The sequence below is a fragment of the Carlito syrichta genome, unplaced genomic scaffold, assembly GCF_000164805.1.
Source record: "Carlito syrichta isolate Samal-C Ts95f unplaced genomic scaffold, Tarsius_syrichta-2.0.1 Scaffold289258, whole genome shotgun sequence".
Lineage (NCBI taxonomy): Eukaryota > Metazoa > Chordata > Mammalia > Primates > Tarsiidae > Carlito > Carlito syrichta.
In genome coordinates, this window is record NW_007233354.1 from 244377 (window position 1) to 266686 (window position 22310).

Sequence of the window (22310 nt, forward strand, 5' to 3'; positions counted from 1 at the left end):
ATGGCTTTGAGAGGATTATGATATGTGTGAGAGGCAGATTGTTGATTCATACAGACAAGCAATTCTAGGGTCTCTGATCACACTGTCTTGTATTTATTATTACAGTTTCTTCATGAGGTAATTTGTTGATTTTTTAAAAATACAATATGTTTTTTATTCAGCTAAGCTAGTAAAAACTTCTCTAGGGGCACTTTGCTCCCCAAGGGACATTTGGCAATGTCTGGAGACATTCCTGATTGTCACAACTGGGGAATGATATGAGTATTTGGTGAGTAGAGGCAAGGATGCTGCTAAGCAAGCATGCTACAATGTGCAGGAAAACTCCCTACAATAAAGAGTAGTCGAGCCTAAAATGAGGTTGAGAGACCCTGAAATAGACTTTGTACTTTCAAGACAGAGCTTACTCTTAAGTGTCTTAATGTTCTTATGGTATTTATAACCTTTTTAATTTGATAAATACTTCATATGTGTTGATCAGCTATACAGTACTTATGTTTAAAGGGAGAGTGCTAGCAAACAGTTCTCCATAAAAAGAGACCAGCTAAACAGTAGTATTAAATATATATTCTTTGCAAACAAGGTTACTTTAGTCAACCATGTGACTGAATTGGTTTATACTAGACATCACATGCTCCATATCATTTCTTTATTTTTTATTTTTATTTTTGGAGTTTAAATAACCTGCTAAGTAACTTTTAGGTCTTCTCTGGAGTTCATTTTGGATTAAGCTATATCTCTATAATGCACACTCAAATAATTGTGTCCAGGCTATGTAATATATAGCTTTGTAATATCAATTTGATAAACCATTAGGCATCTTTTGTATTTGATTCTTTATATTTTTTAAATGTATTTTAAAGATGTGGGGTACAATTCAGGATTAAGTATGCAAATGTTCATTATGCAGGTACCCTTGTTGATGAGGTGTGCCCCTCCTTTCCCTGGCAGTTTCCCTTGACTGCCAATCCCACCCCCCTTACCCTGGCAGTTTCTCACTACTGCCAATCTCTTTCTTACAGTATTATGATAATTGTTCAAGGTCTGCTTATGAGTGACAACATATGGTTGCTCTGTTCTTTGTTTCTGTGATAGATCACTGAGTATGATCAACTCTAAATCCATCCAAGATGCTGCCAAGTCCGTATGTTTGTCCTTCTTTATGGCTGCATAATATTCCATTGTGTATATGTACCACATTTTTTAAAAATTCATTCCAGCTTCAATGGGCAGCATGGTGGTTCCATGTTTTTGCTATTGTGAATAGAGCTGCAACAAACATGTGTGTGCAGGTATCTTTTTTGTAGAATGATTTGAGTTCCTCTGGGTATATTCCCATAGGGGAATTGCTGGGTCATATGGAAGGCCAATTTCTAGTTCTTTCAGAAATCACCACATTGTCTTCCAAAGAGGTTGCACTAGTTTGGATTCCTAATGGAAGTGTAGATATGTTCCTTTTTTTCCACATCCTCACCAGCATCTGTTGTTGTTTGTCTTACTAATGGTGGCCATTCTTACTGGGGTTAGGTGGTATCTCAGTGTGGTTTTGATTTGTATTTCTCTCATGATTAGTGTGGTTGAGCACTTTTTCATGTGTCTGTTGGCTGCCTGTATATCTTCTTCTGAGAAGTGTCTATTCATGTCTTTTGCCCACTTTTTAATGGGGCTGTTTGTTTTATTCTTTTTGGCACATTTGAGTTCCTTGTAGATCCTAGATGTTATGCCTTTGTCAAATATACAGTTGGAAAATATTTTTTCCCATTCTGTGGGCTGTCTCCTTGCTCTCTTGCTTTGCAGAAGCTCGTCAGTTTGATGAGGTCCCACTTGTCTGTCTTATTTTTTATGGTATGGGCACTTGGGGCTTTGATCAGGAATTGGTTGCCGGTTCCAATTTTCATGAGTGTCTCCTACATTTTCTAAGATTCTTATAGTTTGAGGTTTTACTTTTAGGTCTTTGATCCATTTCGAGTTAATTTTTGTGTATGGTGATTGGTAGCGTCCTGTTTCAATCTTCTGCGTGTGATCAGCCAGTTTTCCCAGCACCATTTACTGTATAGGTTTTCCTCTTTCCGGTGGTTGTTGTTGGAGGCTTTGTCAAAGGTGATTTTGTTGAGATATTGAGGCTTTGCTTCTGGAATCTCTATCCTGTTTGATTGGTCTATATGCCTGTTCTTGTATCAGTACCAGGCTGTTTTGATTACTGTAGCCTTATAATAAGGTTTGAAGTCTCTAGAAGTGTGATCACTCCTGTTTTTTGTTTTGTTTTGTTTTTTTTTACTAAGGATTGTTTTGGCTATTCATGGTCATTTATGTTTCCATATGAATTTCTGTATTGTCATTTCCAGGTCTGAGAAGAATGATGTTGGTAATTTAATGGGTATTGCGTTGAATCTGTAGATTGCCTTTGGTAGGATGGACATCTTAACAACATTGATTCTTCCTGTCCATGAGCATGGAATATTTTTCCATTTGTTTGTGTCTTCTTGGATTTCTTTGAGCAGTGTTTTGTAGTTCTCATTGTAAAGGTCTTTTTCTTCTCTGGTTAGGAAGATGCTGAGGTGTTTTTTTTTATTTTATTTTTTGTGGCTATTGTGAATGGGATTGTGATTGAGCTTTTTATTTGGTTCTCTGCCTGCTTGTTGTTGGTGTATAAGAATGCACCTGTCTTTTGCACATTTGTTTTGTACCCCAAGACTTTGCCAAAGTTCTTTATCAGTGTAAGTTGGTTTTTGACAGATTCTTTTGGATTTTTGAGGTATAGACGCATATGGTCAGCAAAGAGGGATAACTTGGCTTCCTCTTTTCCTATTTGAATACCCCTGAATTCCTTCCCTTCTTTGTTTTTTTACTCATTGAGTAGTATTAGTCTTTTGGTCTTAGAAATAGAATATACCTTCTCACCACCTCCTTAATTCTGGTTCCACAGTAGCAGGCATTATGCACACTCACCCCAAGTCACAGCAGCAATGAGAGTGGCAGAGCAGACAAGATTGAAAGGTGTTTGACAGATTTGCTGTAGGGACCAGCTTCCCATAGCAGTATAGCATAGGAGGCAGCACACAGATTTTGTAGTTCTTTGGAAACTCCTTGCCTAAGTTCAAGTCTCTGCTTCTCTGTAATCTGGAGGAAAATATCTTGGTAAGTCTTTGTTTCCTTGTCTTAAAATGGAGATAGTAATAGAGCTTTGTTTAAAGAGTTACTGTGAGAATTATGATAATATGTGTAAAGTACTCACATAGCATGTAGCATACAGAAAGTGTTTGACAGATGTTGCTATGAACACTGTCCAAATCACCGTGTCATCCCTGCCTCCCCAAAACACATCATTGTCGGAACATGTATTAATGCACCTACTGTCTTCTGTGGGTTCAAGGGCTTTCTTTATCCTAAGAGATTTCAAGTTATTCTGTCCTGCTTCCTACATATCAAATTGCTTGGATACAAAGTAACAGACACCACAGAACAATTTAGGCCATATATTTTTCCATCCTTTTGTTCTTTGTTTACTTTTGTGTATCATGTGTTCTTTGTCGATCTCCTGATGTACCAAGGAATTTCTTCTTTCTTTTTGAGGATTTATTGAAAGTAATTTTATTTATTTGAGATTTCTTTTTTCACGCACACCTCCAGCAGTTTTCTGTTTTAATTTTGCTTCATAATATTGTAGTAAAATGTACTTTACTTGCAGTAAAATACTAAGCTTATGGGAGAAACAATAACTTTTTATCTCTGTTTATAATTTTAAGGATATTGATTGGTTTGGGTTATTGTCACTTGGGGATTTTTTTTTTACCTTACTGACTCTTATATACTAAATAATGTGCCTTAGTCACAAAGAAGAGTTGCTTTGAAATTACATGTGACCAGGAGCTTGTAGTTACAGTAGGTATACAGCTGCTCCCCCATGTGGCAGTGGATCAAAAGAGCTTGTATTAAGAGCACACCATTACTTTGTGACAAGTCATTCTTGAGACGCACGACCAAAGCTTTACATCTAGAATTTTATGGGACATCAAACCTTAATGATGATATGATATAATAATATTAGTAATGTTTTCTAACCTGTATTTTAAATATGGAATGCCCACTTGTGCACATGCAGCTTTACTGTGGCAAACTAGGAAGATGTGCTTTCAGTTACAAGGAAAGATATAGAGGTAGAGAGGACATAGAAAAGAAAATGCAGTGAAGAATGGCAGAAGATTTTGTGTTTTTTTGCCTCTTTATTCCTCTATCATCAATAAATGAAACTGTAGTGCTAATCCACATGAAGTTTTACATTCTGGTTTCATGTAAACTGAAAATGTACATTTATGAGATGGCTAAGCATCAATAATTGTGGAGTATTTTCTTTGAATTTGCTTCCAAGTCAAGTGACATCTGTCTGTTTCCCATACTTTCATCATGGTTAGTCCTTATGGAACAGAATTCATGTTTGCTTCTAGGATTGCTTATAGTCCATTTGGTGGGGAAGTGGCAGACAGAGCTTGATCATAATTTGGCACTGAATTCTAGGCCCAACTAAGAAGGCTGTAATACTGTGGTAATTCTTCCCTTTCTTAGATCTCTCTAACTTGTACTTTCCATGGATATGTCAACCAGAATCTTGCACTGTTAAACTTAATATTACTTAAGATAAAACATTACTAAGGATTGAATATCCTAACTTTTAATTGATTGCTCGTTGTCTTATAGTTTTATGTTCAAGAATAGGTAGTAGGTTATCCAAGTGTCTTTGTGAATACAAATAAAGAGGTAGAGAATGCTGTTATTTATTCATATATGCTGTTAGTGGACTGTGCTACATGTGGAGTTGAATACTAATATAAGGAGCAGGCTTTTCCAACTAGAGAGCTTCTAGTCTAGTGTGGGGAAAATACCATCACAGAATAAATAGGTAGTTAAGAGTAGTAAGACTTTTAATTGCAATAAAAAGTCTTGAAATGGAAAGAATGAAAAAGTCAGAGTAGGACTAGAGAGGAACTAAAACTTCAGTTAGAAAGAAAGAAGAGGCTAAAGTATTTTTAAAGGAGTGCTTAAAGAAATGTCTCAAGAATATGCTGGCTCTCATACTCAAATACAGTGGTCATCTTATAGTTCTAAATTGGTTCAAAGAACTAGAAAGATTAGCCTGGAATAAAGTGATGAAGTAATAAAGTAGTTCTTTTAAGAAAAGGCTTTTCATTGACTAGGAGAGTAGAATCAAATCCCAAGTGATATTTTTGCTTGCATAGTAATTGTAATTTTACCAACAGGAAGAAGGAAATACTAGCAAAACACAAAAGGCTTTCTGGCTTCAAGATTGTGTTTTATCCTTGTCTCCAACCAATGATCTTATGGTTATAGCTCGGGAGCAAAAAGCTGTATTTCTAGTGCGTAAGTATCTTATTATTTTCAGTAGCCTTTATTATTTTAATTTTAATGCATAGGATAGGACAGAAAATGGATTAGGTCAAAAGAAAAAATGTTATGTCTATTGTACACATTATATGGTAGCATCTGTAGTTTATATATTATATTATATAACACTTTTTATTTCCTTTGCTTTTTTGTATTTCTCTGCTACTGGGCTCAAACAATTCTCCTGTCTCAGCCTCCCGAGTAGTTGGAACTATAGGCATGCACTACCATGCTAGTCTAATTTTTCTATTTTTTGTAGAGATATGGTCTCACTTTGTTGGCCAGGCTGGTCTTTAACTCTTGGGCTCAGGTGATCCTTTTGCCTCAGCCTCCCAAAGTGCTGGGGTTATAGGTGTGAGACACTGTGCCTGGCTTCATTATGTGAGTTCAACTGGATGAAGGAAAAGACTAAAGGCCAGGAGAATAGGTGGTTTTATACAAATCTTATAAGGTTTTAAAAACATTATCTTATATTTACTTATAAAAAGACACAAGTCAGTACATAACTAGTACATTTTCTACTCATCATTCTAAAGGGAAAGACCAAAATTTATAAATTACTATTTTAGTATAACTGAAGTTATTTTATATAATGTCTTAATTTTTCAGCAAAATGGAAATACAGTGATAAAGGAAAGGAAGAAATGCAATTTGCTGTTGGTTGGAGTGGTTCTTTAAATGTTGAAGAAGGGTAGGTGCCATTAATTTTTTGTTTCTTTGTGTGTTAGATATATGTATGAAATTGTGTGACTTATAAGTGAATCTATTAAGAAACTTCATTATTTGGAATATTTAGTAAATGTATGTGCATCCTGTCATTAGAGGTTGTAGAGAATGATTCAGTCAGCAAGTTTTAATTTTATGCATCATGTGATTTTTAAAAATTTGTTTGAAGAAAATCTAAGGACTAATTCAGAAAGAATCCCATGAAATTCTTTTCACATTTTGTCTTTTCCCTCTGTACTCCATTACTAATTTTCTTCATGAAAAAAGCTAAGGACAGTCATTGCTTTGTTTTGAGCTTGTACTTGAAGGGTGCAGTGCTACATTAATTCTTAAAATTCATAAATACTTCAGAAATGCAAGTTGGTACATTCAAGTAGGAAACTTGAATGTAAAACCTACTTGAATTCCTATTTGAATGTAAAACCTGTAAAACTTTTAAACCATGATCTCTATGATGGAGCTGCTAGCCTAGAATCTTGAGACCAAAACTGTTTTCAGTTAAATTCTTATGACTGAAAACTAGCTGATCAGAATGAATAAGATCCTTCAGACTTTGAATTCAGATAAAAGACAACCAAGTGGAAGTGCCTAGTACATCCCAGACACAATTGTCAATACTCAGTGAAATGTTTTCTGCTATTTAAAAATAAATGATAATATTTCTCCTTAGATCATTTAGTTTAAGCACTATAAAGAACTTTGATTTCTGTCAGAAATACAGAGCAAACATTTAACTTTAAAAACAACAAACACAAAGAATAATTTTGTTCAATGATTACCTAGTATGGTGTATGGTGCAGGAGTGTTTATTGTTTCTTGAATAAGCTAGTAATGAGCCTCAAGTTTTATAGCATAAACAAAAGTCAGTCTAGGAGTTGTTTTGATTTTGAGGCATTGTCTCTGAGCTTCTGATAAATATTTCAAGTTTGTCAGAAAAAAAAAATTCTTTCAGGGAACCAGAAAAAAAATTTATTTTAGTGAACATCAAACCTAACATATACTTAGAAATAGGTTATCAGGGCAATTTCTGCAAAATGTAGAAAAGGAAGCCTACAAGTTGAAATACAGGAAGTCCCTAAAATAATATACCCAGCAGAAATGCAGTTTGCATGTAATGTGACTGGCAGTCCCTCGACCCTCTGCACAGGCTCAAGTTCTTAGCTGAGGCAGAAGGGAGAGGGATAGTAGGGAATGACGTGATCATTTGGGATTTTCTCAGTTCTATATACAATTGGTTGTGTAAGTAAAGTTTTGTTTCCTTTACTTTCATGCTTTCCTGGTAGTATTAGAGTGAAAAGTCCTATTTTTTATTAACCTCATTTGCATATGACATTAAATTTCATATGAATAACTTTTATGGACCCTACTTATATTGGAGTTTTACTGTATTTTTACCTATGCATTGAATAAAGCTGATTCACAGAAGTAATCTTCCACTTACTAATCCTTAATATCAAATTATAGAGAAACAAAATTAATTGATAAGTTCAGTAAATAAGCTTATGATTTTTTTTTCCAGAGAATGTGTGACCAGTGCTCTATGTATTCCACTAGCAAGCCAAAAGAGGTAAGATAAGTGTTATCTGTTTTCTTTGCTTTGATTTATGAGCTATTAAGATAATAATTTTATTTTATTTTTTTTGGTAACAGGAGTTCCACTGGACGTCCTGACTGGACCTGCATTGTGGTGGGCTTTACTTCAGGTTATGTACGCTTCTACACTGAAGTGAGTTGAAATTCAATAGTTATAAGATACTATTAAGTTGATGACAATACCTAGTTATGCATCCTCATTATACTAGTTTGTGACTTCATTACCAGCTGCTTGGAAATGTGTAGTTTTATAGGGGTGGAGGCTAGGACAGGCTATGGAAAATTCTGGTGGAAGATAAAGAGAAGAAAAGCTGCTTTCTGAAAAGGGATTACCTGGTATCTATGAAAAACTGTTAGGGAAATGGTACCCACTACGTGGTCATACCTTTTCAGGCATGTGGGTTTTAAAAAACAAGTAGGACTCTTCTCTGTACTTTCTCCTAGAGTGGTGTGCTCTTGCTTGCACAGCTTTTGAATGAGGATCCAGTGCTTCAGCTTAAATGCAGGACCTATGAAATCCCACGACATCCTGGTGTGACTGAGCAGGTAGTGTAAAATACTGTGTTAAATCAGTAACAGTGGTGTTACTTTGAAGCATTGTCTCCCCTCTTTATTGGATGGAAACTTAAAAGATATCTTTGTCTTGTGGCACAGTTGACTCTGCTGTCATTCTAGAAATATAATCTATTTGTAGCTGAGTAACAAATACCAGTCTTGCTTTTACTTATTTAATGAAATATTGTATGTTTCATTCTACAGTAAAATAAACACTTTAACTAGAAGCCAAAAAAGTTTCTTTTTTAAAGAATTTAGTAGTGTCTTAAAGGAACAATGTGGTATTATATAGCGTTATGTCTTTTGTATTTGGATTTAGGTGTCAAAATTACCCATACTAAAAGAAAAAGTTTGGGGCTTATTATAAATAGTACTTAACTATTTCTTAGAAAAAGTGTTATTAAGTTTTTGTTTATAATGAGTATTATTTTATATTCATTGAAGATTTTAACTGAGAAAATAATATTGTGTATTACCTATGGGTCTGACTTCTTAGGTGCCTTATAAGATTTTGGTTATCTCACAGTCAAAAAAATAATCGTAAAACTGTTTAAACCAATATGCTTTTATTTGTTTTTCAGTGTGCATAGTCAAAACTATAAAAGATGCCTTTCTTTTTTGTACAGCTTGGCCTCCAAAAGACTTTAAACAGATGTACATATTGTGTGTGTATGTGGACTTAAGTTGCATGATAGATGGATTTGGAGTATGGAAGAAATTAATAATCTTATAAGAGAGACTAGTACTAAATGAATGAGTTGATCAGTGATATAAAGCAGTACCTAATTTATTTGTCCAGAATACACTCTATACAAGTTTACAGAAGGGAGAGATCAAAAGGACTACAACAATAAGAACATTTTTATTTATTTATTTATGTTTAAGGAATGGGGTACAATTCAGGGTTAGGTATGTAAGTAGTCATTGTACAGGTGAAGTTTGGGCCTTCCATTGGACCTCAGTTACGCTTATTAATGTTATGTGCCCTCCTTCTCTCCTCACAGTGATCCACTACTGCCAAACTCTTTCATGTAGTGTTATGTTAAATGTTCAGGGTCCACTTATGAGTGAGAACATATTGTACTCAGTTCTTTGTTTCTATGATAGATCCCTGAGTATGATAGACTCTAATTCCATCCAAATTGCTGTGAAGTACACAATTTTGTCCTTCTTTATGGTTGCATAATATTCCATCATAAATATGTACCACATTTTTTTATCCACTCCACTTTTGATGGGCAGCATGGTTGGGTCCATGTTTTTGCTGTTGTGAATAGTGCTGCAATAAACATGCATGCTCAGGTATCTTTTTTGTAGAAGGTTTTGAGTTCCTCTGGGTATATTCCCAGAAGGAGGATTGTTGGGTTGTATGGAAGGTTGATATTTAGATAATAAGAGAAAATTATATCAAGGAAGGTAAGATTTGCATTAAGCCTTGAATTATGGGTGTAGAATTTAATTAGATAATGGGAACAAAGAGGGAAATGTTTCAGATAATCGGAAGAAAAATGAGAGAAGATTCAAATGTAGGACTGTGTATGCAACAACAGAGAAACCTATGTTATAAAATAATGAGAAGCTGTTGAATAGGCAAAGTGGCCAAATTTTGCACAAATTCAAAAGCCAAGTAAAAATTAAAATCAATTCAGGAGATGAGAGAAGTTCCTAAAGCTCTTGTGAGAAGAAAGTGATGAAATCAAAGGGACATTAAAGATCTCTTTCTTCAGTATAAACTAGAATCAGGGAGACTAGTTATCTATTTTTTTACATTATCTGCAATAGATGTGGAATGCTGGGGACCAGAACTAGAATATCTATGGGAAGAGAAAAGGGCCAGTACAAAAATTACTTTGAAGGAGCAATTTATGACTTGGTTTTTGTGTAGAGATGTAGAATGTTTAAAAAAGAGATGAACTAAGGATGGCTCTAAGATATTTATCCTGGAAGTGACATCGGCAAAGTTGGACTGCTTTGGCAGTAAATAAAGATTATTATTTACTTGTTTTTGGGCATGTTGAATTTGAAGTGATGGTGAAAAATAAAATGAAGATACCAGTATCATGTAATGATGTAAAATTACTGTCTAGGCACAGAAACTAGATGAGATGATGGTTGAAGTCACAGATAGTGAATAAATTCTTCCAAGTAAGAGGTATAGGAAAATAAAACTACGGGCTGGAGACTTAAGTCTTAGTTGCTGATAATATTCATCATAAGGAGATAGGAGAAAATGGAACTATTGAAGGAAACAAAGAAGGAGAAGTTGGAAATCTAAGAAGATAATCTGTGAATTGAAGATACCCCTCATACTTTTTTCTACTTTTCTACAAATTCACTGGATGATGAAGTTTCTTTGAACACTTTGAAGTTGGTCATGTCTATGGTACTCTTTTTATAGAGCTGGTGGAAAAATATAATGTTTAAGTATTTGCTTGTTATTTGCTTTACAAGCCAAGAAAATAATCTTTTAGCTGAGAAATAATTTTTATTAAACATGGAAATGGAAGTTTGTGTTGTTATTCTGTATGGTACCTAAGCATCTTTGGATCTGACACATCAGCATTTGTGTAAAAAATTTCTTCAGACTGGGCATAGTGGCTTATACCTATAACAAATGCTTATACCAGCACTTTGGGAGGCTGAGCAGGAGGATTTCTTGAGCCCAGAAATTCAAGAACAGCCTAGGCAACATAGCGAAACCTTGTCTCCACAAAATAAAAGTAAAAATTAGCCTGGTGTGGTAGCACACACCTGTTGTCCTAGCTACTTGGGAGGCAGAAGAATCGCTTGAGCCCAGTAGGTGGAGGCTGTGGTGAGCCATGATTGTGACGCTGCACTCCAGTCTGGGCAACAAAGTGAGGACCCCCCCCGACTCAAAAATAATACATATATACATATATGTACATAATAATACATATATACATATGTGTGTGTGTGTGTGTGCGTATAGATATATATAGCTAGTTTTTATTTTTTTATTTTTTCAAATTTTTCATGTATCTCATTATTTTCTTGTTAGTATTTATATAGCAAAACTATAATAAAAGGCTATTTCTGATTAGTAAGAAAACCTTAATGTAATTAATATATGATAGATTTATTCTCCTATTGATCATGGCAGAAGAACAATGTTTTTTGTTTTTTGTTTTTTTGTTTTTTGTTTTACTGTGAAGTTGTGGGGTACAGTTAAGGGTTAGGTATACAATTGCGTTTCATTCAGGCACCCTGTTGATATGGGGTGTTTCCCCGTTCCCAGACAGATATTTGCTACTGTTAATCCCATCTCCCTCCCCCCACCATAGTTTCCCAGTACGGTCAGTCATTTTCGTATAGTATTGCATTGGATGTTTAAGGTCCATTATATGAGTGAGAACATGTGATACTCGGATCTTTGTTTCTGTGAGAGGTCACTCAGTATTATAGACTCTAGTTCCATCCAGGTTGCTGTGAAATTCATGATTTTGTTCTTTTTTATGGCTGAGTAGTATTCCATCGTGTATAGGTACCACATTTTTTAAATCCAGTCCTCTTTTGACGGGCAGCATGGCTGTTTCCAGGTTCTTGCTATTGTGAACAATGCTGCGATAAACATGCGTGTGCAGGTATCTTTTTTATAGAGTGATTTGTGTTCTTCAGGATATATTCCCAGTAGGGGGATTGCGGGGTCATATGGGAGGTTGATATAGCTAGTTTTTAATGTACTGCCAGATCAAAGATCACAGAAGCAGATTACCTCCAATTCAGTTCTTGGAGCAGTGAGTGTAGTAGAGTTGACAGTGGGTCATTGCAGGAAAAGATTTCAAAGAAAAGAGAAAGTATCTTTCTGGAATGTCAAAAAAACTTCTGTGGTTCCTGTAAAAAGATATCTGTCATTTAGCACAATTTCTACAGATTTTGAGCCATTGGTGTTTGTTTGTGTGTTTTCTTTAGGAAGATTATCTGGTTTTGGAGATCATTGACTTGCTGGTGATTAGGTCCTTTCTGTCTTCCAGTGTCTCAAAGTCTATGAGGAGGCTGTCTCCCCACTACCATGCTCAGTGGACTGTACATGCTGCCTTGTGAACCTGTCATGTGAACATGCATGCCAGCTTCTTTGCTGTCTGACTCATGGCCCAAAAATCTTTTAAAAATAGAAACAGCCTGATAATGTAGTAGAAAAAGGAGCAAGGCAGATCTCTATAGAAGAAATATAATTGGCTAGAAAGCACATGAGAAAATTTTGAAACTTAATAATAATCTAAGAACAATGAGAAAACAGTGAAATAAATTTTCACCTTTCAAATGAGCAAAAATGAAGATTAACAAAATTGTTGGTCGGGCTCAGTGGCTCATGCCTGTAATCCCAGCACTTTGGGAGGTTAAGGCCGTTGCTGGAGCCCAGGAGTTCAAGACCAGCCTAAGCAACATAGAAAGAGTTCACCTCTACAAAAAAGAAAAAAAGAAAAAATTAGCTGGGTGTAATGGCATTCTCCATAGCCTCAGCTGCTCTGGGGACTGAGGAGGAAGGATCACCTGAGGCCAGGAGGTTGAGACTACAGTGAGTCACAAATGTGCCATTGCACTCCAGCCTGGGCATCAGAGGAGACCCTGACAAAAAAAAAATAATAATAATGTAAAGTAAAATAGCTCCTTCTAAGGAAAAGAGTGACAACCCTAGACTTTTTTAAAAATCACAAAAACAAAAAAACAAAACTGTTGATTACCATATTGAGAAACAGACATTCTCATGTATTGTTGGTAGAAGTGTAAATTGATACTTTTTGAGGCAGTTTAATAATATGTATAAAAAAGAAAATTGTGAAATTCTGTGATCCACAGATCTATTTAAAAGGATTTATACTAAAGTAATATCCCACTAATATAAAAGATATTTATTGCAGTGATGTTTAAAATAATAAAAACATATTAATTCACTCATAAATATGTGTTTACTGTTTATTATGTGCATGAGCCAGTTCTAATTACCGAGGATTTGTTGGTATACCAGATACATAAGATCCCTACTTTCATGGAGCTTATAGTTTGGGGATGGTAGAAACCAAGAGTAAACCAAGAGTAAACAACTAGAGATATCAGGGTAATTCCAGTTTCAGATGGGTGCTATGAAGGAAGTCAGTCATGTTCATGAGATAGTAATGTAGCAAGAGAATGGAGGTGTTGTTTGAGATGGTGACCCAGGCGCAGCTTCTGAATAACTGATATCTGAGCTGAGACCTGAATGATCAGAAGAATTAGGCAGGTGAAGATTTGGGAGAAGAATGTCAAAGTACATGCAAAGGACTGTTATGTGGTGACATTAGACATATATGCCAGATCTTGCAGCCATGGTTAAAGAGTTTAGGTTGTATTTGTAAATGCAGAAGAAAGCCATTGGAGAATTTTAACCAGGAAAATGGTTTGATTTACCATGCCTCACAAAGATCACACTGCTGTGTGTGGAGAATGGATTGTGGAGAACAAGAGTGGAAGCAGGAGGCCAAATTAAATGTCCATTAGTAAGAGCTAGTTAAGTAAATGTGGGTATATATAATGAAATACTGTACAGCCATGATAAAAATGATTTACTTATTGAAATGGAAAAATATCATTGACATACTGAGTATAAAACCATGTTATAGAACACTGTGGTATAGTCTCATGCAAATGCATATGAACATATTTGAGAATGTGCATTAAAAGATGTGGGATTTTAAGTGAGTTTTTGTTTTTAGTCTTACATATTGTATTTGTGAAATGACTGTTTAATTTTTAGGAATTACAATTTTTTGTTACTCTCACCATCTATCATCTCACTGAGACCACTGTTCAACACATACAAAAGGCTATATTTGAGAAGAATTTTAAGTCTTTGGCCAAAAGCCATTCTGAAATTAATTTTCTATTTATTTTTGTCATTCTTCTGTCTGATAGTGCTTTTGTGTGTTGAGTGGTTGACAATTTAGTCACAGTATTTTTCACATTATTCATGAAATTCAGGTATAATAAAATAAGCAAAATTCAGGTTTAATAAAATAAGCCAAATAAGGGCATATCTATTTCAGAACGTTTATCATTATTTTTCTTATTTCTTAAATAGAATGAAGAATTGAGTATCTTATATCCAGCTGCCATTGTGACTATTGATGGATTTAGTCTTTTTCAGTCTCTTCGTGCTTGTCGAAATCAGGTAGCAAAAGGTAATATTTTGGCAAGAAATGTTTAACTTCTGATGATGTTTATTTTATGTAATGTGACCTGTGTACAGAATTAAGTATGTCTTCTAAGTTTAAAAGACTTTCTGAACTAGATTTAAGAGAAAAACCCTGCTGCTATAGAGATGAGAGAACGTGTTGGCATAATAAGGTAGAGATAAGGGCAGAAATATTAGTACTCTAACATGTTGCCAGTGGAAAGTGTGGCCAGCACAGGAATAATAGACTTTCTTCACTACTTCAACAATATACCCTGGCTAGTTAAGAGTTGCAGCAGTATTGGCAGTCAACATTGGGATGAGGAATTCAGCTGCATCTAGGTGAAGTACCAAATTTCTCACTAGACCTGCAGCTGTAGGGCCAGTATACTAAAATCTTGTGACTCTGTTGCTTCTGTCCTTGCTGAGCCTAAAGATGCCCCTGCATACAGGGTATTTTCCCACAGTAGGCAGAATCCAGCAGGGAGTCAACATCAGATTCTTTTTGCCAGCTTTGAACACTTGAGGATGGAGAAAAGCTAGAGGCCTATACTTAATGTGTATATGGGCAAAAGCATTATTTTCAGACTTTGGGATGAAAATTGCACAAATAATCAAGAATTCTTATTTTTACTTCCCATAGTTTAGATTCTGATGCTGTTGTGTTTTTTGAAAAGGTGTCTCATCAAATTCAAGATGCCATGGATTGTAAGATGCACTATTTCTTTCTTTCTTTTTTTTATTTTTTTTGAGTTGGAGTCTCAATCTGTTGCCCAGACTGGAGTGCACATGTTGATATAGATAGGATTTTACATACTTTCTCAAGAGGGAGAAATTGCTTACTTGGCATCAATTGCAGTTTGAATTCACCTTGATTTTTGGTAGTATTCTAGGATTTTTAATATTCTTCTCTAATTAATTGAGTATTCTAAGATCTCTTGTGACAACCAACTTAGTCTTTTAAATGTTTACATTTTATTTGTCTTGGTATGAATAAATCTCACTTTATGCCTTGTTTTCATTACTTTGCTTCATTATTAGTTGAAATTTTATAATAATAAATTATATTTAATGCTTTAAAAAACATTTAATTCATTATAATTCAGTTTGAATTGTCTAATATTTATTTTTGACAGCTGCAGCTTCAGGCAATGAGAACATACAACCACCACCATTGGCTTATAAGAAATGGGGTCTACAAGATATTGACACTATTATTGATCACGCTAGTGTTGGTAAGCATTACTAGTTCAAATTCTATTGCAGTTTACTTCTTATACTTTTTTATTGAAGTATTTTTCTATTAGAAATAGACATTTATTTGTATGTGACAAAATGAATTACCTTTAGTGAGATATTTGGAAATTAGTTTAGACTCAGAGCATTATAGGCTTATGTCTTTAAGAAATGGTAGCACGGACAACCTCTTCGGGTCCCCTCCCACTGTGGGAGCTTTTCTGTCCTCTCAATAAATCCTGCTTTCTCACACACACAAGAAATGGTAGCAGTTTTAATAAAGATTTAATTATGCCCTCAGTAGCAGTATTGTACAGTTTAAGTCACTCCCTATTTGACTTAATTTTTCTGCAGGCAGTTTTGGTCCATATATTGACCATATAAATCATCCTTTTAAAAATGTAAATGTTAAACCAGCAGGTTATAGATAAAAGCAGATTTCTTCTTTCAATCAGTATTTACTGTGTCAGGTATCAAGGATACAGAGATGAGAAGACATGGTCTCTTTAATCTGGAAGTAAATGTCTAGTTGGACTACAATCATATGAGAATAGCTACAGTACTAAAACATAATGGTTGGGGTAGCAGATAAGTAGATCCACTGTAGTGGGAGCAGAGGAGAAAGCCCTTAGCATTGAGGGCATCAGAAAACTGGAGGTTGACTTTAATCTGAGATTGAAAGAATGAGTAGAACTTGACCAAGGGAACAAGCACAGAGGAGGCATTCCAGCAATCCCATTGTGTGAACCCAACTCAAAGTCAGCAAGTTCCATATAGACTGGCCCCTGGGAGAAAGAGAGCAGGGAGACAAGAAAGGAATGTGAATCTAGAGGGACTAACAGAAGATATCTGGCACACAGGTCATCTTTTTCAACTTACTGCATAGCTCTTGTATGGAATACTCTGTAATCAAAACCTGTTGGTAAACATTTTAGAATGTCTTTACTTTTGTTAACATAAAAATGCTGCAAAATTCCAAAGGGTTGAGTTCAGCTCAGGGTAGCTTCCCTGTTCTGTTAATTAAACTTTGGAACATTGAAACTGGCTAGGGAAAATGACTGGATAGAAAATTTTATTCTATTCATTTATCCCCAGCCTACAAAATGTAAAACACAAAAGGTGCAGTAAACTTTATTGTATGTATGTCTTTATGTAAACATCTGATTAATTTGTTCAACAAACAAATGAATATTTTTTATGTCCCTGGGACCAGTATTGGTGCTAGAAATACAAGACACACCCTGATGAAGCTTGCATTCTCATGATAAAGAGACTAACAATAAACAAACTGAGTAAATATGATAATATCAAAATGTTAGTAGGTCTCATGAAGAAAATAAGCAGGTTATTATAGAGAATAAAGAAGAGAATACATTGGATAGACCGGTGAGGAAAGACCTTTCTGAAGAATTGACATTTAGACTGAGACTTGAGAGATGAGGAGCTAGCTATGGGAAGAGCTGTAGGAAGAGCATACTAGGTAGAGGATGTGGCAAGAATATAGACTGCCGGCCATGAAGACCTCATGAGTGTTCAAGAAACAGAACTGAGGTTGTTGTGACTTACCTGTAGAGAATGAAAGGAAAACAGGATAGGGTTAGGTTGAAAACAAAGATGAGGATGAAAACCAAAAACAAAGAGACTGGATTTTATTCTAAATGCAGTGGATGTCATTGATGGATTCTAAGTAGGGCTTTACATTTCAAAATATCCTTTTGGCTGCTGTTTAGAGAGACTTGTAGAAAGCTTGAGACAAAAGAGTGATGGCTTAATCTAGGGTAGAGGCAGTAGAGTTGGAGACAGGTAGACATATTTGAGATATATTTTGAACTTGCTAAGGGATGGGTTTGAGAAACAAGGGAAAGGAAAGAATCACGCATTTCTTAAGTTTTAAGTTTGAGCAACTGGGTGGATGATCAGACAGTTTACGGAAATGAGAATAAAGAGAAAGAGAAGGGTTTAAGGTGAACAAATAAAGACTTGTGTTTTTACAGAATAACTTCTGATACAATTATGCATTCAAATAGAGATATCAAGTGGACAAATTGGATATGCAAGTCTGAAGTTCAGGAAGGAAGTTGGGATTGTAGATATAAATTTGAAAGGGAGTGGTTAACTGTGGAATGCTTCATAGAATTCAAGAAAGGAATGAGGTCCACTGGATCTGACAACATAGAGCTCTTTATTGACTTTAAATATGAACAGTTAAGGTGGGATGGTGAGGGTAAAAGCCAGATTGGGGTGGGTTTAAGAGTAAACATTTCCACTCCCTATGCTGCAAAATCACAAACAAATAGAATCACAACATCTTCATTTTTATCTCCAGTTCTTCCCTCTTCCTTAAGCTTTATACTCATTTTTCTAGCTCCTTCCAGAACATTTCTACTTGGATATCCAGACTTATCATATCCAAAATTCAGTTCTTATTTTCCTCCCATCAAACTTGCTCCTCCTTTTTTCTTCCATTTCTTCCATATTATCTCTCTTCTGGTTGCTCCTTCCAGTAGCATACAAGGCCTGACCTTGTCTGACTTATGATGCCTCTCTGACCCTGTCTCCTGCAGTATTCCTCTTCTCACTGTGTTCCATCATGCTGATCTCTTTTTGTTCCTCAGACATACCATGCATATTCCCACTCTGTAACATTTATAATGATTGCTCCCTGTGCCTGAACTCTTTGCCCAGCTTGTCACATGGCCTTCTCTTTCATTTCACTGGGTCTCTATTGATAGAGCACTTTGTCAAAAGAGGCTTCTTTAGCCACTATAGTAGACCTAGAACATTATTTAAAGAGTTTGACTTTATGGAAATTTATATTAAGAGAAACCTTAATGTGTTTCCAAGTGTGGAAATGCCTCAGATGTTTAGGGAAAGCTCTAAATGACAAGGTAATAATAATTCCAGGAAAAAAACCTCACAGCTAAGGAAATATAATTATAGTAGGTGGCTTCTCTCAGCAATAAGAGATATTTACATCATTACTAATAATGAAAACAATGGATGCTAATTTAATTGAAAATTGAGATATAGGTATTTTGGAAGGATATTGGGAGAGGAAGAGGGATTGCAAATAAACGATATCACCATAAATCAATGAAAAATAATGCTAAAATTGGTAACTCAAAAGACAGTAGTCCCTTAGATTCATCTACCAATGTATAGCAATAGAGGACAAAACAACATGTTAGATAATACTACAGGGGTGGGGTCAGCAATATCTAGACTGTAAAAAATTAGTGTCAGCCAGGCTCGGTGGCTCAGCCTGTAATCCCGCACCTTTGGGAGGCTGAGGTGAGTGGATTGCCTGAGCCTGTGGGTTCAAGACCCGCCTGGGCAGCGAGACCTCATCTCTACAAAAAAAAAAAAAAAAAATCAGCCAGGCGTGGTAGCGCATGCCTGTAATTCCGGCTACTTGGAAGGCTGAGGCGGAAGGATCATCAGAGCCCAGCAGGTCGAGGCTGCAGTGGCTGGGAGCAGCCACTGCACTCCAGTCTGGGCGACAGAGTGAGACTCCAACTCAACAACAACAACAAAAAGAAATTAGTGTCAAACATTCTTCTACAAACAGATTTCAAAGAATTGAGGGCAGGGTAACAGAGGGGTTGAGGAGGATAATAGGATTTTGAGCTGATCTATATGTGCCCATATGTTTGTGTTCCTTACTTTGAAACCCAAATGTATTATTTTTCTTGGCAATGATCAGCTATTTTGCTTCAAGAGCAGAGGATGCAAATAGTTCAAGTCAAAAAAGGTTAAGATTAGCCAGGGGAGTATGTGAAGGGAGATGTGTATAGGGGAATTGTAGGTATTTGCAAGAGAGTGATTATGATGGAAAACAAATCTAAACTGGGTAAGAATGGGAAGTGATCTGTAGAGGTGCTTGATAAGTAATGGAAAAAATAGTAGGATTAATGCTTTGGAAGTCTTGATGAAATTATGGAATTATTGAGGCGTTTACTAGAAAAATTGAAATGAAAAGATAAGAGGTAGTCAACAAGTGGTATGTTGAAATCAAGATTACAAAGAATGTACAGTTGATGACGGGATCCAAGATATGGCGTTGAAAGTGTTGACTTACGTTGTGAGAAAGAAAAGAACATTTGTGGTAAAGATTTTCTGAACCAATCAGCTATTTCCTTAGAATAAATTAGAACCAATTCCTTTAAAATTTTTGATATATATTGCCAAATTGTCCTCTGGATATCTTGTAGCAGTTTGTACTTCCAGCTATATTGCATGGGAGTATGAAGAGAAACTATTTTAAAACTCAACTTTCAATTTATGTGCCTTACAATTTACCCTTTGATCTTGTTCTGTTAGATTCAGGGAAATCTTATGCAAATTTTGTCATGTAAAATTTTGTACATTTTATATACTGAATTGTGAATTCACTCATGAATATGAAACAGGTGTTCTGGTCTTTTAGAATAGCTCAATTTATACAAGGATTTATTTGATGACTTTAATCACTAAATCTGGTAAATAGTTTGCTTATGACACTATAAAGATTTCCTTTCCCAGGACTCTTCTTTAGGAACAATGCATTTTTTGACAGTTTTCTGGCAAAGGAGAGGCAATGTCTATGTACAAAAAATATGGAACAATAGAAACTGTAACAATAACTCTTGTTTTATTCTGTGGTATATGTGAGTTCAAGTTCTCCCATTGGGTGTTTTCATGTATTATATGAGTACCCAAGCTTGAAGATACTACCTGAGTCCACATATGTTGGAATCTAGCAGCAGATTTTTACATCCTACAACTTTAAGATCACTTTCCCCTGTCTTTCTCTTTGCCAGTTAGGTGAATTTAAATGACACAGGGGTTTCCTCTACTATTTCACTAGTAGGTATGTGGATGTCAGCAATCAGGCTATCTACTTTTGTTCTTAGGACCTTAGGGAAATGAAAAATAACTCAGCATTATAAATCACTCGGAGTTTCTGGACTACAAAGTAGATGTTTGAAAGTGTGTTTTCATTGTGTTGGGAAGGGTGTGGAGCACAGGTGTTCTCTCACCTTTTCTATAAGAGTGGTTAGTACCACTTCTCTGCAATACAATGTAGCAGTACTTAAACATGCATATCCCCTTTGAAACAGCACTTCTGCTTGTAAGAATTTACTGTACTCTGGCTCCCTCTATGCCACCTGTATAAACTAATAAATGTGGTTTTCCGGGGGAAAAAAAGAATTTACTGTACAGGGAGACTTGTATGGGTGTTCAACTTCATTAAGGATGTATATTGAGGCATTCTTTGTAATGCTAAAAAAGGAGAAACAACATAAATGTCTATCATAGGTCTAATCTCATATGTCCACGAATGGAATATTGAATGACTGGGAAGAATGAGGCATGCCCTCTTGATATTTATTTTTTAAAAAAGGCAGGGCACACATCAGTTTATTTGGTGTGCTGTCATTTGTGTGTATACACCTCTAGATGTTAGCATAAGAATTGTATCAGTTGCCTCCAAGAAGGGAATTGGAACCTGGGGATATAGGTAGACTATATACTTCTTGTACCTTCTAGTTTTGTATCTGTTAAAATAATTAATATTTAAATTTTGGTTTTGTAGTATTTTATAAGTTGGAGAAATTATAGATGGCAATTTTAATATTTTTGAATATTTTTAATGTTGATTTTGTAGCTTTTAAAAATTACTTTTGTTTGTTAAATAAAACTAAGCATTTAGCATCTTAGAATGGAACTGAAGTAAAAGTTTAATAACCTAAAATGACAGTGTGCATTTAAATCATGTGTTTTTGTGTGTGTGTGTTTTTATTTTTAGGTATTATGACTCTCTCCCCTTTTGATCAAATGAAGACTGCCTCCAATATAGGTGGATTTAATGCGACAATTAAAAATAGTCCACCTGCTATGTCTCAGTATATTACTGTAGGGTCCAATCCATTTACTGGCTTCTTCTATGCTTTAGAGGTATGATTTTTCTCACTGATCATGAGTAAAGCCACTGTTGATTTTTCAATTTGTCTATAAGTTGGATAGCCTCAGAAAAATTAAGTAGTTTACATTTTAACTTTCAATTGAGGGTAAAATTAATCTCAGTTATCTTTCTTCTAAATTATTTAGATTAACTGAAAAGGTACCAAAGATAATGTAAAACAAACAAACTTCTTTGTTTCTGGAGACCTTGAGTTCTTTGACTGCTGAGTTGTTTTTAAATACTGGTGAACTAGTCAGAAGCTTAGGGCTGTTAATTATGTCAGCCCACCAGGGGAGTTGAATAAATGGGAAAAGACAGAGCAAGCTGCCAGCTATGGTTGATGTAAGTGGTGAAAATTACTTCCTAAAATAGGGAACAGTTAGGTGTTAGATTTGGCAGCTCTTGTTTCTCACTTTAAAAGCAGCCTTCTTGGAATTATCCTATCTTTCTACTTTTATAAAAATGTGTGTGTGTATATATAATTTTTAAAAGAGGAAAAGGAGCCAGTTGTGTGTAGATGGGAAAACTGTAGCCCAACTAGAATAATGTCATTTTAATATCCTAGTTTAAAATTTTTGTTAATTAAATCACAATTTAAAGAGGGAAATCCTGATGGCAAAATAGACTAATAGTGATTTCATTTTTAAACTATAGAGTTAAAACTTATTATATTGCTCCTAAAATAAAGTT

General features: G+C 35.3%; 1 protein-coding gene across 1 annotated transcript in view; it reads left to right on the plus strand.

The window, feature by feature from the left end:
• Positions 1-22310, plus strand: part of LOC103256335 (rab3 GTPase-activating protein non-catalytic subunit-like) — a gene marked incomplete at its 3' end in the record, with an annotated part of 57314 nt that overhangs the window by 33074 nt on the left and 1930 nt on the right. The window contains exons 3-10 of the mRNA XM_008054223.2: positions 5253-5373; positions 6007-6088; positions 7643-7690; positions 7774-7849; positions 8161-8262; positions 14348-14447; positions 15577-15675; positions 21465-21613. Coding sequence (XP_008052414.1) covers positions 5253-5373; positions 6007-6088; positions 7643-7690; positions 7774-7849; positions 8161-8262; positions 14348-14447; positions 15577-15675; positions 21465-21613 — 777 coding nt within the window. The remainder of the gene's footprint in view (positions 1-5252; positions 5374-6006; positions 6089-7642; positions 7691-7773; positions 7850-8160; positions 8263-14347; positions 14448-15576; positions 15676-21464; positions 21614-22310) is intronic.